We start from the raw sequence: 17751 nt of genomic DNA on the forward strand, positions 1-17751 counted from the left end.
GTCGATTTTGTTCCGTTAAGAGCGACGTGATGGATTTTCGCTGCAAGAGACTCTTGAATATGGTCGCAAATATGGCCAGACACTCGGCCAGCTCGTATTTCTTTCACTAAACGACACCCCGAAACCGTAATAAATGGCTTCTGGAAGTACAGGAACAAGATGTCAACCATAGCACTGATATCTATAGGACAACGGATCACATGGAGGAACAGAGCGAGCTGTATTTCGAAGGATCTCTGTTTGCGGAATCCATATTAATTTTTACGTACGTAACTTTCTTTCTCCACAAATGTCATAATACGTGAATATAAAACATGTTCCATATTTTTACAACAGATTTACGTCAGAGATATAGGCGCATAATTAAGTGCATCAGTCCAACGAAAATTATCCAAAATGTGAATGACCTGCTCTTTCTCCCAGTCGCTAGCAGCCCTTCGTTGCTCGAGCGACCTATGATAAACCACTGCTAGTAAGGAAAGATATTCGTTTGCACAATATCTGTAGAACCTTACAGGTATATCATCAGACCTTTATGGCTGTCCACTACTGAGCGATCATAGTTGCTTTCTTATCCCGCAATTACTTATCTCAATAACTGCCATTTCTATATTTGTCCTACGACTGAAAGGAGACACCTTATTGAGGTCTTCCGCTTTGGAGCATCTGCGAAAGACCGAAATCAGTATTTCGATCTTGCGTTTTGATACCAGTATGATCGCTGAATGACAACACAGGAGTTCGAACAGCTTACCGATTTTTCGTGAGATCAGAACCTCTTAGCGTGTTTAGTCACGTCGTTCGTCAAAATTTTACTTTCAGAGTCTTTAAATGCTCCTCACGTTGCTATCCTTACACTCATTTTCGCTTCGTTCAGTTTTCGTTTGTTAACTAGGTTTTGACTTCTCTTGAACCTGTGCTGAAGCTGTCTTTGTTTGCGTAGGAGTTTCCTAACAAAGTTATTAACTACGGTGGGTCTTTCCGTCCCTTAAGACCTTTCTCGGTACATATTTGCCTAAGGCATATTAAAAGATGCTATTGAATATTTTCCATTTCTTCTCTACATCTTCGTGCTCAGCTCTGCAAATTTGACATTGATTACATAGATAACTAGCAATTTCTGTCCTGTCATTCTCGTTAAGCAAAAATATTTTTAAACCTTTCGTAACATCTCTTGTAAAACCTGTAGTCGTTGTAACTGTCACAGCTTTATAATCACTGATATCATGCTCTGAGTTAACTGATTCGTAAACTTCAGATCTGTTTGTAGGAAGGACTTCTAAGACGTTAACATCATGAGGTTGTTCTCTGTCTGCTCGAAATAGATATCTGACAAGACATTCAGAAAAATATCATACGAATACCTGTCTGTGGCACCAGTATTGAGAGCATGACACTTCCACTGTCTACCTTGCAAGCTTAAGTCGCCCGCTGTTACAACAGCATGTTCAGGAAATTTATTCACTAAATTCTGCTAGTTCCCTCTGTATAGCTGTACCACTACATCTGCTGACGCAGGCGGTCTATGAAAGCATTCGATTACCATTTTGACAGATCTTCGAACTAAACTTCACCCAGCTTAAATTCATATTCGGAATCCACGATAGCTTCAGAATACAGCGTGCTTCACAAGTGATGGTCAATATTAAGGGATGTGACAGGAATGATCCCTCGAAACAAAAAGTTCAAGTAAACATGGGCTCCAGAACGCATACATTAACAGCTGTAACCATTTCTTGATCTTCGACAGTGTGAGACAAATCTCTTCTACTGCAAGCTCGTCGCTTTCCATATTTTGGTAAGTGATAGTATGGACCAAAACACGAGAAAAATGTCTGGTAAATACGTGCTCTAAAATGCATACATTAAGAGCTATGAGCACCTGTTCATCTTCGGCACTTTGAAACACAACTCTTTTAATGAACAAGTGCTCATAGCCTTTTAGGTATGTATTTTAGAGCACATATTTACCGGAATTTTTTTCCTTTCTTGGTCTGCACTACCATGTCCCAAAACATTGAAAGCAAAGAGAAAAGAGCTTGCAGTAGAAGAGATCTGTTTCACAGTATCGAAGAGTTGCTCATAGCTCTTAAGGTGTGCGTTTTAGAGCCCGTGTTTACTTCACCTTTTTTGTTTCGAATGGTCATTGCTGTCATAGCCCTGAAAATTGACCATCACATCTGAAACACCCCTGTATTATCGAATTTCTTACTGCAATTATTACGCCGCGACGTTTGGCGTCTAATCTATAAGTACGATAAATATTTACGTCTACATTTAGACTGTCGTTGCTATTCACTTCCGATTTCAACCAAATTTCTGTTCCTGATGGTATCTGGGCTTCAACACCTCTAGAAACCGATTCTAGCTCTGGGATCTTACCATTGATGCTCCAGCAGTCTTGTACCATCATAGTAACCTTGTTCATTTCTGATCTGTGTGGACGAGCATTCTCTGTGAACAATGTGGCTAATGCTTCATCGATACTCCAGATAAATACGTTTAAAAAACTTCTCTAAAAAATACAAAAAAATAAAAATATACATTTTTTTAACTTTACTTCTTACGATTAAATATCGTACGTGGTGGGAGAGTACGACTGCATTTAAAAAGCTGGAATTTTACCATTCTATATCTTTGGTTCATAAGTTGTTATCAAGAAAATTTTCCCTCGTATGAAATGCTAATCAGATAAGATATTGTAATATTTCAGAATTTATGTTAAATAATGTCTTTCATGAAACAGGTCCACTCCAAATCAAAGTTCTCTGTGATTTTGGATTGTGGGGTTTGAACAAGATCACTGAAAATATTTCACCCTGCCGCCTATCAGGAAAATCAACGAATTTTTTTAAGGCAAGTCGAAAATTGCAGTTTGCTTTTTCAGGTGTGCGGTATGGTTAAATGTCGGTGAAGCCGACTCAAAACTTTACCGCAAAAACCTTGTCTTTAATACATACCACCTGTCTCACAATATTTTTGAAATTATGTTATGTCTGGAGTTCCATAAATAATGCAGACGATTTTGAATAACGCTTTTCCTTAAAATTATATTTTCAACATACACTTACATTAATTCTGCAATGAACAGCAGTCAGATTCAAATCACCAAAAGGATGCGAGGCTATTGCGAATGAGAATGCGAATGCTAATGAAAGAATCTGCATTGTTTCGTCACTTACGTGTCAATTATGAAAGAACATTCTCGTCACGTATGACGTGTTACGTCTCCGCGATTTAGTTTCTCCTTGGTCTTACATAATCTTAGCCAATGTGCTTGAACGTTAACTGTTACTACTTATGCATAACGAAGGAAACGTAAAACTACGTAAAAACTGTGATGTTTAAAGCTTTCCCGGCGTACCGATTGTTCCATAAAAACACGGGAGAACTGCCAGATATCAGTAACGTCCTGCCACGATATTTCGGCGCAGAGTCTTCTGGCCATCTTCAGGTGAGTGCCACTGTAATAGTACTCGCGAGTACGCGCTGCGCTCCGCTATTTAAAGCCATACTGAGGTGACATTGCGCATGCACTGCCCAGCGTGCGCGTTCATAACGGCTCCGTGCGCTGCGCCTCGGCCCTCCACTGCGAAAGCCTGGCGTATCGATATCAGGTCGATTTCCATCTTTATGCAGATAACTACGTCGACTACGAAGTTTCTCTATAACAGGACTGCAAGTAGAGTTTAGCTGATAACCGCTATCTCGATTGATGAGAATCTCGTTATCAGGCACTCTTATTTCGACAGATTCATTGATAATCGAGCTCCAAAAGATTGATGTATGGGCCAAAATTTTTGTGTCGTTGTAATTCATGGAACGGTCTGTGGAAATACTATGTTCGGCGAGTGCAGACTTGGTGGGTTGGAGAAGGCGAGTATGCCGTTGGTGTTCCACAATGCGTTCCTGCACAGTTAATGTTGTTTGCCCTATATACGATTTACCGCATTCACACGGAATTTTGTAAACACCTGGTTTACGCAGGCCCAGGTCGTCTTTAACGGACCCCACCAGTGATGAAATTTTGGAAGGAGGGCGAAAGATGACTCTCATTTGATTGTCAATATTCTGCCTATCTGTTAAGAAATATTCCCAATAAATGGTAGATAAACAGTCGACCTGAAGGCCTCTTCCTCTTCCTTGTTCCGTCGTTTGTAGGTCTTCATCACTCTGTTCACTTGCCTAGGTGAAAAGCAATTCTTCAAAAATACTTTTTGCAGGTGTTCCAGTTGCTTTTGAAGACTGACGGCGTTAGAGATAGCATGGGCACCGTGGATCAAGGTTTTGAGAACGCTCATTGTTTGTGCTGGATGGTGGCAACTAGTAGCTTGTAGATACAGGTCTGTATCAGTGGGCTTTCTGTACACCGAATGACCAAGTGTGCCATCACTCTTCCGTCGCACCAAGACGTCTAAAAATGGCATCTTTCTCTATCTCCATGGTAAACTTTATGTTTTCGTGTATGGAGTTTGTAACCTCCCCGCAAAGAAAAATGACAATGAAAATGTAAATGAGCCAAGTGTAAACTCCCTACAAAATTAATAATTAAATGAATCCTTCTTATATTGTAACCTCTGAACAAAACTGATCTTAATGTAACCTCTGAACAAAATTGGCTCCGACTTATAGTCTCTATGCAAAGAATGCATTCACACTTAATATTCCCACAAAATTCCTTTTTCATTTAATGTCAAGTTCGAAATAGAAAAATTCCTAAACATCAAAAATAATAAAAAAGTTTCTGTAACCTGATAAATTTTATAAGGACAGCAGTGCTGACCTTCGGCCCTGTATTCTGAATAAAAAAGCAAAAATTCTTACCTCAATAAAACTGCAATTATATCTGCTCTAAAATTAGTCATTTTTCGACACAGCTTCGTGCAATGCTGGCATATATTTATTTTTGATTATTGGATGCAATGATAATGCATTGGAAATTCTTTAAATTGAAATGAATGCTTTTCTTTAAAAGAGTTGCTTTATATTATAAAAATTATTATTGGGGCATTTCTTTGAACAAATTAAATTACAATTAACATACATTATTAAATATGCACAAGGCTGCTTCTTTACCTTCTACAACAATACTCATCCACCAGAGTCCTGACCAGAGTCGCGAGCAGAGCACACAGCCGACGCATGCCGACTCCCTCCGACTAGCACGGACTGACTACTACTACTGTCGACTCGCGCGGTCAAGCGCAGACTAGCAACAGATAACGATTAACTACTCTCTGGTCAGAGATTCTGTCATGCCTCGCCCATCGCCGGCGATGTGTACGTCTTTCAAGTTCATGTGACGTAAACGTCTCGCTTCCTCTGCTTTAATTTTTCAACACACTGTCGACTTCGATCGCCCGTTCATCTAATTTTTCGTGTCCATTGTCTTCTCTGACAGAGTTCAATGTCGTTTCAACCCTTCACTTTGTACTTCAATTATATTTTCGAATTTCCAAATTTTTCTTTGATTTCTTTTACTACTTTACTCTGATGACTTTTGATGCATGCCGATTTCATTATGTTGCCACTTTAACTGTAAGAGTGCAAAAAATGTGCAATGGCTTACACACCGCAGGTTCAGTCAGGAGAGCGTGGAAGTGGACCCGCTGGGCCAACACCTGTTCAGCATGGGCGCCACGCTCTGGAGGGAGATGCGTCCCCGCATGTCGGCCGCCTTCTCCGTCAGCTCCTGCCGGCGCGACTTCTGCCTGGTGCGGCTCTGCTGCGACCGCCTGCAGCTCTTCGTGCAGGAGGCCCTGCAGGGCCGCACCAGCCGCGACTTCGACCTCAAGGACCTGCTCGCGTCCTTCACCACCGACGTCATCGGCATGAGCGCCTTCGGCATAGAGTGCGGAGCCATCGACGACCCTCACTCGCAGTTCCGGCGTATTAGTGGTATGGTAAGTCGGCACAACGGCTGTCGCTCGACTCGGAGGTAGCCCGCTGAAATCGTGACTGCGAAAGAAATTTCCGTCACCAGTGAGAGATCAATAAGAGGAAAACAGTTGGTGTTATAAGGTCCCTGATCAACAGACATGTTATTGTTCATTGTTGTGGTCTTCAATCCTGAGACTGGTTTCATGCAGCTGTACCCTATCCTGTGCAAGTTTATTCATCTCCCAGTACCTACTGCAACCTACATCCTTCTGAATCTGTTTAGTGTATTCATCTCTTGGTCTCCCTCTACGATTTTTACCCTCCACACTGCCCTCCAATGCTAAATTTGTGATCCCTTGATGCCTCACAACATGTCCTACCAATCGATCCTTTCTTCTAGTCAAGTTGTGCCACAAACTCCTCTTCTCCCCAATTCTATTCAATACCTCCTCATTAGTTATGCGACCTACCCATATAATCTTCAGCATTCTTCTGCAGCATCACATTTCGAAAGCTTCTATTCTCTTCCTGTCCAAACTATTTATCGTCCACGTTTCACTTCCATACGTAGCTACACTCCATACATATACTTTCAGAAACGACTTCCTGACACTTAAATGTATACTCGATGTTAACAAATTTCTCTTCTTCAGAAACGCTTTCCTTGCAATTGCCAGTCTACAGTTTATATCCTCTCTACTTCGACCATTATCAGTTATTTTGCTCCCCAAATAGCAAAACTTCTTTACTACTTTAAGTGTCTCATTTCCTAATCTTATTCCCTCAGCATCACCCGACTTAATTTGACTACATTCCATTATCCTCGTTTTGCTTTCGTTGATGTTCATCTTATATCATCCTTTCAAGACACTGTCCATTCCTTTCAACTGCTCTTCCAAGTCCTTTGCTGTCACTGACAGAATTACAATGTCAGCGGCGAACCTGGAAGTTTTTATTTCTTCTCCATGGATTTTAATACCTACTCCGAATTTTTCTTTGGTTTCCTTTACTGCTTGTTCAATACACAGATTGAATAACATTGGGGAGAGGCTACAACCCTGTCTCACTCCCTTCCCAACCACTGCTTGCATTTCATGCCCCTCGATTCATATAACTGCCATCTGGTTTCTGTACAAATTGTAAATAGCCTTTCGCTCCCTGTATTTTACCCCTGCCACCTTTAGAATTTGAAAGAGAGTATTCCAGTCAACATTGTCAAAAGCTTTCTCTAAGTCTACAAATGCTAGAAACGTAGGTTTGACTTTCCTTAATCTTTCTTCTAAGGTAAGTCGTAACAACAGTATAGCCACACGTCTTCCAACAGACATTTCTATCAAAAACGTAGCTTCTCCACATAGTCTGATGAACTGAGATCCTGTGACACTTTTTATGGTGAACCGTTCGTTGCATAGGGGCATTCAGGCAGGCGAACCACCCAGAAAAATACGCCGGTCGCCGGCTGCAGGTTTGACTCTCTTCCTCCTTCCGTGGTTGTACCACACGAGCTTCACATCACACAATAACAACACCGTCACCCACATTCAACATATCCATTCGAGATACCGCTCTCACACACTGCACGGAATATGTCCACTGTGTGCAGAGGAAGGAAACGCATTCCGATTAAGCAGGTGAGTGACCGTCGGAATTTCCAGTCAACAGTAACAACAAGCGATACTCTCTGTCTGTACAGAAGCTGTCAGAGGGCACATAGGGCCTGAATCATGTAACAGGAACGGATGGTTAGCTACATGTTACATAAATCAAATTCAAGATAAATGGTATGATGTGCGACGTGTCAGCAGAAGCAACATAGACCACTGAAATATGACTAAAAAATAGTACTTGTGCTGTGACCAGGCAGATTTTTTCTTTAAAAATGACTAATTATCTCTTCCAAAACATTCCGCTATGCCATACAAGGAACTGTTACAGAGAAATCTCTTTAAATTTAGAAACACTTGTTCCTCCAGTCAGACATTTTATTTCCTTGGGTAGACTCTGAAAGAGTGTTACAGCTGCATACTTTCCTGCTTTCTTTGCCGTAGTTAGACTCATTAAAGACAATTGATATCACATTTTCTTTTAGTTTTGTACTTGTCAATATCTCCATTACTCTCAGACTTACATGGATTGTTGATAATAAATTTTATTAGCGAATAATAAATAAGTAACAATGTTAATATATACAGGGTTATTACAAATGATTGAAGCGATTTCACAGCTCTACAATAACTTTATTATTTGAGATACTTTCACAATGCTTTGCACACACATACAAAAACTCAAAAAGTTTTTTTAGGCATTCACAAATGTTCGATATGTGTCCCTTTAGCGATTCGGCAGACATCAAGCCGATGATCAAGTTCCTCCCACACTCGGCGCAGCATGTCCCTATCAATGAGTTCGTTGATGCGAGCTCGCAGTTCTGGCACGTTTCTTGGTAGAGGAGGTTTAAACACTGAATCTTTCACATAACCCCACAGAAAGAAATCGCATGGGGTTAAGTCGGGAGAGCGTGGAGGTCATGACATGAATTGCTGATCATGATCTCCACCACGACCGATCCATCGGTTTTCCAATCTCCTGTTTAAGAAATGCCGAACATCATGATGGAAGTGCGGTGGAGTACCATCCTGTTGAAAGATGAAGTCGGCGCTGTCGGTATCCAGTTGTGGCATGAGCCAATTTTCCAGCATGTCCAGATACACGTGTCCTGTAACGTTTTTTTCGCAGAAGAAAAAGGGGCCGTAAACTTTAAATCGTGTGATTGCACAAAACACGTTAACTTTTAGTGAATTGCGAATTTGCTGCACGAATGCGTGAGGATTCTCTACCGCCCAGATTCGCATATTGTATCTGTTCACTTCACCATTAAGAAAAAATGTTGCTTCATCACTGAAAACAAGTTTCGCACTGAACGCATCCTCTTCCATGAGCTGTTGCAACCGCAAATTCAAAGCGTTTGACTTTGTCATCGGGTGTCAGGGCTTGTAGCAATTGTAAACGGTAAGGCCTCTGCTTTAGCCTTTTCCGTAAGAATTTCCAAACCATCGGCTGTGGTACGTTTAGCTCCCTGCTTGCTTTATTCGTCGACTTCCGCGGGCTACGCGTGAAACTTGCCCGCACGCGTTCAACCGTTTCTTCGCTCACTACAGGCCGACCCGTTGATTTCCCTTACAGAGGCATCCAGAAGCTTTAAACTGCGCATACCATCGCCGAATGGAGTTAGCAGTTGGTGGATCTTTGTTGAACTTCGTCCTGAAGTGTCGTTGCACTGTTATGACTGACTGATATGAGTGCATTTCAAGCACAGCATACGCTTTCTCGGCTCCTGTCGCCATTTTGTCTCACTGCGCTCTCGAGCACTCTGGCGGCAGAAACCTGAAGTGCGGCTTCAGCCGAACAAGACTTTATGAGTATTTCTACGTATCTGTAGTGTGTCGTGACCATATGTCAATGAATGGAGCTACAGTGAATTTATGAAATCGCTTCAATCATTTGTAATAGCCCTGTAGTGATAATTCTGGTACCGCGCGCCGCGGAATTTGAATCCCCGCCAGACGTCATGGACATCGAAGACCCCTAGAGGTCTCTGCACCATCGCGCTGTAAGCTGTGGCGGCGCGCGCCTCCTGGCCCGTATTTAGAGTGAGGGCGACACAGTGGAACACGTGGTTGCAGGGGCCAATAGCGGCGTCCCCGATCGAGTACTTAAGCGCCTGCTTGTCGCTCAGCCTTTACCCTCTTGGCAGGTCCCCGGACTCGAACACGCTACGTGGACATTCGTGCGCCGGAGATCGTCGCCATCAGTGTCTCGTGTGTGCCGTCGTGTTTAGTGTTCAGTATCACTGTCACACTCCATCGTTCACCTGTGCCATCGCCATCTTCAGTGTTTGTGCGTCGTGTCGACAGTTTGCAGTGTGGATTATCGTCGAGTGTGAACGGCTCCGTGTTTGTCTTTATGTGTCTACTGTTTTATCACCCACCGTTATGTCACTTATGTGTATTCTTTCTGTTGTTTATTTCTCTATTCTATGGCTGAAGAGCGGCGTAACATGCTGCTGAAAGTCTGCCTGTCTGTACGGGTTTGAAAATAACAATAAAGAAAAAAAAGAAGCTCAGCCTGCCAGTCTAGCCTTGCGTACGTCTCAGGACATATCGCCTCGCATTAGACAGCGTATTGACTTCCTGTTTTCTTTACAAATGGACGTGGTAGTCTTGTTTGGTTCGTGACTGTGTTGTCTGCTCTTGTTTTGTGTCGTAAGGTCCTTCGTTTCTCGTGTCCGTCCTCTCCCGTTGTGTTGTTGTTCGCAGGCCGCTCCGCGGGTCCCGCCTTGTTTCCGTCACTACAACCCCGCGACCGTTCCGGTCACCGTTACAACAATAATATAGTAACAATATTATTAATAACAATAACAATAATAATAATAATTCCGTTTGGCTAAGCGGCGTGGTCTTTCAATCAGGCTCCTCTTCGGTGACTTGTGTGCCCCTGATCTAGGCTAGTTATCCAAATGTGGAAAAGAAACGCGGAATCCAAACAACGTATAGTTTCTGAGACTCCTCACATCGTTGAGAGGTAAAGCCTGGTTAAAAGGGAAAGTGACCTGTTTGTTTGAAACCATTCAGATACTTTCAGAAAACATCGTTTACTTATTTATCTTTTGGGGGGTCTTTGCTTACCTTCACAGCAATCTTTGTATTATCTGCAAACAGGACGAATCTGTCTCCTGGCTGAAATAAATTGACAGGTCATTAACATAAAGCAATAACAGTAGTGGGTCAACGATCGAACCCTGTGGGACATCCATTCCATTATCTCCCCATGCAGATGATTTGGCGTTCCTATTTGTATTACTTGAACAGCCCGAGGTAATTTTCCGCATTCTGTTTCTTAAAAGAAGAACTAAACGAGACATTTGCTGAACTATGTATTTCATAAATACTTAACTTCTCTAATACTATATTATGATTGACACAATCAGTTACCTTCGGTAAATCACAGAAGATTCCAGCTGGTGTCATATTGTCTTTTAAAAATTTATTATGTGCTCATCCCGAGATAATGATGAGTTATGGAAGTGACTAAGAACATTTTAAATTACAGACTCAAAAATACCATTGTTTTACTGGAGACGTTATCAAACCGATACTAACTCTTACTTTTTACAGCTATGATGGTCTTTCTTACTTCACATGGGGATGAATGTTTAATTTTTATTTCACTAAATGTGCTCTGTACTGCATCTTCAGCATACTGTTTTGCTTTCTCTTCCAAACGATTGGTGGCACCTGTCTCACCTTCTTTTTTAAAAAATAATTATTAAAGATGGCTGCAGCACATGAACTGCCTTTTACAATGCTCCCATTCTATTTAAGAAATAATGTCATCCTTTCTGGCTGTCTACATATTAACAATATGCCATACTTATTTGGTTTTATTATCTGTTATGTCAATTTCAGACAAGGTTTTCATTCTCTGGGTTTTTCACATCATCTTTTAATATGCTACTGTACTGTTTTTAGTAAGACAGTTGTTGTGAATGCTTTGTATAAGTGTTTTACTGTTGTGAGGGGTTCCAGCAATAATCCAAGATTTCTATAATGACTTGCCATCACTATAATTCATTATCTTTTTAGGAAAACTACTTTCAAAAATGGATAAAAACTATTATATTGAATTTAGAGCTCATTTTAAAGTTCATCACAGTTCACAATTTTTAAACTTTCTTTAAATTCTTCAGTAATTTTGCCATCAATCACACTTACTATTCTCTTAGATTTTTCTGAACTGCATGTGGAGCTAAGTTATGCAATTTAACTAACTGTGATTCATGCCTAACAATCTGTTTACCACTTCAACGACATGTTTCTCCATAACTTCTGCTTATTGAATGAATACATTATATAATAAGACATCTGCAGCAACTCGGGTGGGAAAATTTGTGATTGACTTACGAGTGGCTAAGAGTGCCACGTTACATGCCAGATTCCTTCAAGAAATTTACGTTAAAATCACCAAAAAATAATAATCCATTCCTTCCACCTGACAGACAAAACAATAATTCTTCAAAATTTTTGATGAAATATTTCCGATTACCCAGTCTTCCGTCTACTATCTATTGTTACTGCAATAATCGCAATTATTAAATTTCGGAAAAGCGACTGAAATTGATTTATACAAAATTTGCATACTCGAACATTTTCGTATTTATATCTAATTTTTTAAATGTGATACCTCGTCCTTGGTCCATATTGGATCTACATGTATATGCAGCCAACAAATCACCATTTACATTAAAATTTTCTTTTCCTGTGGCTACATAGCGTTCAGAATGAAAAATGGCATTAGTTTCTTTCTAGGTACTAACTTCTCGCAAACTACCTAATAACTTACTTAGTTCTGCACATGAACACTTACACTTCTTCTTCTTTCGAATAGGCCAGCTAAGGACCACGATATTCAACTTTTCAGCCTGGATGGGGACTTGATGTTTGCCCAGTAATCTCTCATTCTCTGGTTATGTTTCTCCTTTCTCTCCTTTGTCCAAAGGGCACCGGTCTGTTTACCGGGCGATCTGTTCTGATACCTCTTATCTTTTAGTATCCATCTGGGAAATGCTCGATTTCTAATGTCAATTTCAGTTATGTTCAGTTCCTGAATGTCTTTTTTTGATTTATGTCTACCATGGTGTCACGGACTTCCTGCTTTTTCAGTAGTTGAGAAGTCGGTTGGTCAGTCTTGTTTGGTCCATCCTTGTGATATGTCCGTAGAAAGCGAGACGTCGCTTCCTGGATACATCTGTGATTTTCTGAGTATGACTGTGTAGCTCCTAGTTTGAGTGTCTTCTGTACTCACCATCTGTTTTGATCGGTCCCAGAAGTTTTCTCAGTATCTTCATCTCCTGAATCTCTAGTTTATCTGTCAAGCCTTTCCTGTTCAGATTCAAGCATTCATAGGTACATAGGGATTCAGGGCGGATAACTGTTTGGTAGTGTTTTAGTTTGGAATTGCGAGATATGCAACTTGGTTAATCGATATGGTAATTGTAACTTGTTAATCAGAGTTGTTAGTGCTGTTTCTTCTGATAGATTACGTTCCAGCCATTCCCATCGATACTTGAATCTGTCAACTTTCTCAATTTGACCTTGTTCCAGCTATAGTTCACTGTGAGCATCACTGATGTTGGTGAGATCTTTTATCTTTTCTAGTGACTATTGAAGTACAACCTTCGCAACCTGGAGTTTGAACATATTGAGCTGCTTTACTGCTACTTCCACTGAGCAATTTGTAAGTGCCAGATCATCTGCGAAAGCTAAACAGTCTACTACTAGTCCCTTGCGTTAGTTGGTTCAAATGGCTCTGAGCACTATGGGAGTTAACATCTGTGGTCAACAGTCCCCTAGAACTTAAAACTACTTAAACCTAACTAACCTAAGGATATCACACACATCCATGCCCGAGGCAAGATTCGAACCTGCGACCGTAGCGGTCACGCGGCTCCAGACTGAAGCACCTAGAACCGCACGGGCCTTGCGTTAGTGTCCCAGGTACATAACGCTCGGTACATATATATATATATATATATATATATATATATATATATATATATATATAACAACAAAAGCCATTTAGGTTAGCTTCTAACCTCTAATTTACGTGATTATAAACGACTGTAAATCTCGCAGCGAAATTAGATCGTTAGTACAACTAAAAAAAATTTGAGGCGGTGTAATCTTATTCAGTCAGCTGAAGTTCGTTGAACTAAATTTGGAAATGATATCCTTAGAAACCCTTTACTATACAGACACCAAACTAACTGCAAACATTAGATTGTTGAGAATATGAAACGTTGATTGGGAATAGCAGAAGAAATTCGCCTGAAGAAGGAAAATACGTCACCACTGAATAAAGTATTCTGTGACTATATATGCCTGGAAAATAGCTCATACAGAAGTAAAACATTGACAATAAACACTACAGACAAGAAGAGAATAGAACAATTTGAAAAGTGGTGCAACAGAAGAATGCTGTAGATTATGTGAGTAACTCAGATAGTAATGAAAAGGTTCTGAATCGAAGTATCCCACAAGAAGGAATAAGTAGGTAGGACAAATCCTGAAGCTTTATTTATTACTTTTGTCAAGAAGTCTGTTAAGAGACCTGCCACCAGTATCAGCGCTAAATAGAAATACAGATATCTCGGTTACCAATATAATTTTTAATCACATCTCGTTATTACGCATTTTGGGATATCCCCATCATGAGATGTGTGGTATAAACATGTCATATAAGACAAGGAGTTAGATTTAAAGATACATACTTCAACAATGCATTGAAGCTGACAGATATACCTGTCAGAAACCATAAATAGTTCTACATTCAGGAAAACCTTCAGTAACAAATTTAACACAAGCAATACAACATAGCACAAAGCGAATTTGATAATTTTTGGCGTGTTGTGCTGCTTGTGTCAGTCTGGATATTGTGGTCTGCCGGAATGTAGTCAAACTGTCTACTTTGTGCCATGTTGTACTGCCTCTGTTAGTTTGGACACTGTAGTCTACTGGGATCTAACATAATTGTTTATGTAGCGCCTTGTTGAGCTGCTTGTATCAGTCTGGCTGGATACTGCGGTCTGTTGGAGTGTATCAAAATTGTGAGTTTCGGCACTGATGATGGCCGAAATGTAGTAGGAAGCAACACAGGACTGTATCTACATCTACATTTATACTCCGCAAGCCACCCAACGGTGTGTGGCGGAGGGCACCAATATATGTGTTTTACAGTTATGTCTCTCATTGCTTTGTCGATATATGCATGGTGTTTGTCTTGGGACATGTAAATACCTTGAAACCGAGGCATCGTAGGGAAAAAATGTTCTAGATGAAAACGTAATATTAGCAAAGGGGACGTCTGCCTCTGCTACAACTGGCCACCTGATAATCGCTTCTCCTACCTGGGTGGGGTCGTCTTCGTCTTTTCAAATGGGAACCTCCCATACATATTTGGATTTTAGGGTAAAAAATACTTACTGTTCACTAAAAACATTGTTTTAAGTTCGTGGCACATGGCGCCATAATCGATAGATATTAAGTGTGGCTATTTTAGCTGTAAGAAACGACGCATTTGATTCTACGTTTCATTTACGATGTAAATGTATTTGTGTTCTAACAGCTGACATTATTGTTCAAACTTTGCTTGAGTCTTTTCAATTTGATTGTACAGTACAATAAGTGCGGTTAGCCGTTTCAATCTCTGGTTAGAAACTGCGTTTAGCTGGTCCAGAAACAACTACGTTGATGTAACAGTTTTCTGACTCCATCGGGATGCTTTATATCGGTGAGTCCCTTGGCCTCTCACCATTGCGGTCCTTGATTTTATGAGAGCCATTGCCCTCACCATTGTCTGGCTTGATTGCGACGGGTATTCATGAGAGGTGAACTTGTCACTACATGGACATTTTACCTTATTACAACGGCTGTGGTGTGTATTCCGCCGGTAGGTGCGTAGCGGCCAGCGTTGAAGTTATGGCGGTTGGATGGAAATACACACACTGAAATCAGTCACATTGATGGCGGGGTTCGAGGGTGACCACCAACATCAAACTTTCCGATAGTTTATGGACTCACCACAATGAACCCAGCTAGGAACAGTAACCTGTAATACCATTCAAGGAGCCTATTTGCCAAACATGTGAATATGTAGACATAATACACTGAAGAGCCAAAGAAACTGGTACGCCTTCCTAAAACCGTGTAGGGCCCTGCGAGCACGCAGAAGTGCCGCAACACGACGTGGCATGGACTCGACTAATGTCCGAAACTGTGCTGGGGGGAACTGACACAATGAATGCAGTAGCGCTGTCCATAAATCAGAAAGAGTACGAAGGTGGTGCAGATTTCTTCTGAACAGCATATTGCAAGGAATTCCAGATATGGTCAATAATGTTCACGTCTGGGGTATTTGGCGACCAGCGGAAGTGTTCCTGGAGCTACTCTGCAGCAATTCTGGACGTGTGGGGTGTCGCATTGTCTGCTGGAGTTGCCAAAGTCCGTCGGAATGCACAATGGTCATGGATGGATGCATGTGATCAGACAGGATGCTTACGTATGTGTCACCTGTGAGCGTCTTTTGCAGACGTATCAAGGGTCCCATATCACTCCAACTGCACACGCGCCACACCATTACAGAGCCTACATCAGTATGAACAGTCCCCTGCTGTCATGCAGAATGCTTGGTTTCATGAGGTTGTTTCCATACCCGTACACTTCCATCCGGGTGATACAATTTGAAACGAGACCCGTCCGACGAGGCAGCACGGTTACAGTCATCAACAGTCCAATGTCGGTGTTGACGAGTCCAGGCGACGCGTAAAGTTTTGTGTCATGCAGTCATCAGGGGTATACCAGTGGGCCTTCGGCTCCGAAAGCCCAGATCGATGATGTTTTGTTAGTGGTTCCCACGCTGACACCTGTTGATGGCCCAGCATTGAAATCTCAGGCAATTTGCGGAAGGGTTGCACTTCCGTCACATTGAACGACTCTCTTCAGTCGTCGTTGGTCCCGTTCTTGCACGATCTTTATTCCTGCCCTAGCGATGTCGGAGATCACGGATTTCTGACATTCAAGGTACACTCGTGAAATGGTCGTACAAGAAAATTCCCACTTCCTCGCTACTTCGGAGATGTGCCCCAACGCTCGTGCGGTGACTACAACACCACCTTCACACTCATTTAAATATTGATAAACAGCCTCTGTAGCAGCAGTAACCGATCTAACAACTGCGCTAGACACTTGTTGTCTTATATACGGGTAGCCGACCGCAGCGCCGTATTCTGCCTGTTTACGTATCCCTGTATTTGAATATGCAAGCCTATACCAGTCTCTTAAACGCTTCAGTGTATTTATAGTACAATCATATTTGCAACACTCAGGTTACGTTTGATGAGCATTATCAACCGTTAGAACACAAAAGATTACATTTAGACTGTAAATTAAATATACAATCAAATGCGTCCGTTCTCACTTGCAAGAATAGGAAACTTAATATTTGTAGATTACAGTGCCCTGAAGCACGAATGGGAAACAATGTTATGATTAAATGGGAAACAACTGTATGAGTAAATGAAAAACAATGATTTGGGTAAACCTTTCGTATTTTTTTACTTAGAATCCGACTATGCAGTAGAAATAGCGACCTCACATTTGAAAATACGAAACTGATTCCTCAGACGCAAGAGATATGGTTAACAGGTGGCCAGTTGTACCACAGACGGATGCCTCCCTTACGAATATTAACTATTCATCTAGAACCTTTTTTTTTTTTTTGGTACGATGATTCGTTTTCGAGAAATTTAATTGTTACAAGTTAAAACAAACACCGTGTACATCTTCAAATTTCATTCCAGTCCTATACTGCTGTGCCGTAGATTTTGTGATGGGGATATCCAGAAACGTGTAATGATGACATATTAACCAAAATTATTCTTGTGACTAACGCTAGTGCTACTCCATTCACATCTGAGTCATCATGAAGCTGTCATTTTGCAGTGGAGGAAGTGTGGGAAGTACTCTTTATAGCCGAATATGACAGCTTGGAAGTAGCAAACTAGTACATACGAGTGTAGACAGTAGTAGATATACGCAGATACTAAAAGATTTGCGCCGTATAGAATAGCGCGGACATGTATATCAATAAGTCTTCCGACTGAAAACAACAACAGGACACAGTAAACCTATTGTTTCAGAACAAAAGTTCTCATGGCACGAAGAAGTCATTGCATCTTTCCGCTGCATTCTTGCAATTTTTGTTCTATTTCTCGAGTTGCTTAATTTGATGTACAGCAAGTATATATATATATACTCG

At 41.2% G+C, this 17751-nt stretch overlaps 1 protein-coding gene across 1 annotated transcript in view; it reads left to right on the plus strand.

The window, feature by feature from the left end:
- The window catches only part of LOC124804789 (probable cytochrome P450 6a13), a 137655-nt gene that overhangs the window by 51041 nt on the left and 68863 nt on the right, over window positions 1-17751 (plus strand). Inside the window, exon 2 of the mRNA XM_047265117.1 lies at window positions 5579-5903. Within this exon, the coding sequence (XP_047121073.1) occupies window positions 5579-5903 (325 nt within the window). The remainder of the gene's footprint in view (window positions 1-5578; window positions 5904-17751) is intronic.

Source organism: Schistocerca piceifrons, chromosome 7 (assembly GCF_021461385.2).
Source record: "Schistocerca piceifrons isolate TAMUIC-IGC-003096 chromosome 7, iqSchPice1.1, whole genome shotgun sequence".
NCBI lineage: Eukaryota > Metazoa > Arthropoda > Insecta > Orthoptera > Acrididae > Schistocerca > Schistocerca piceifrons.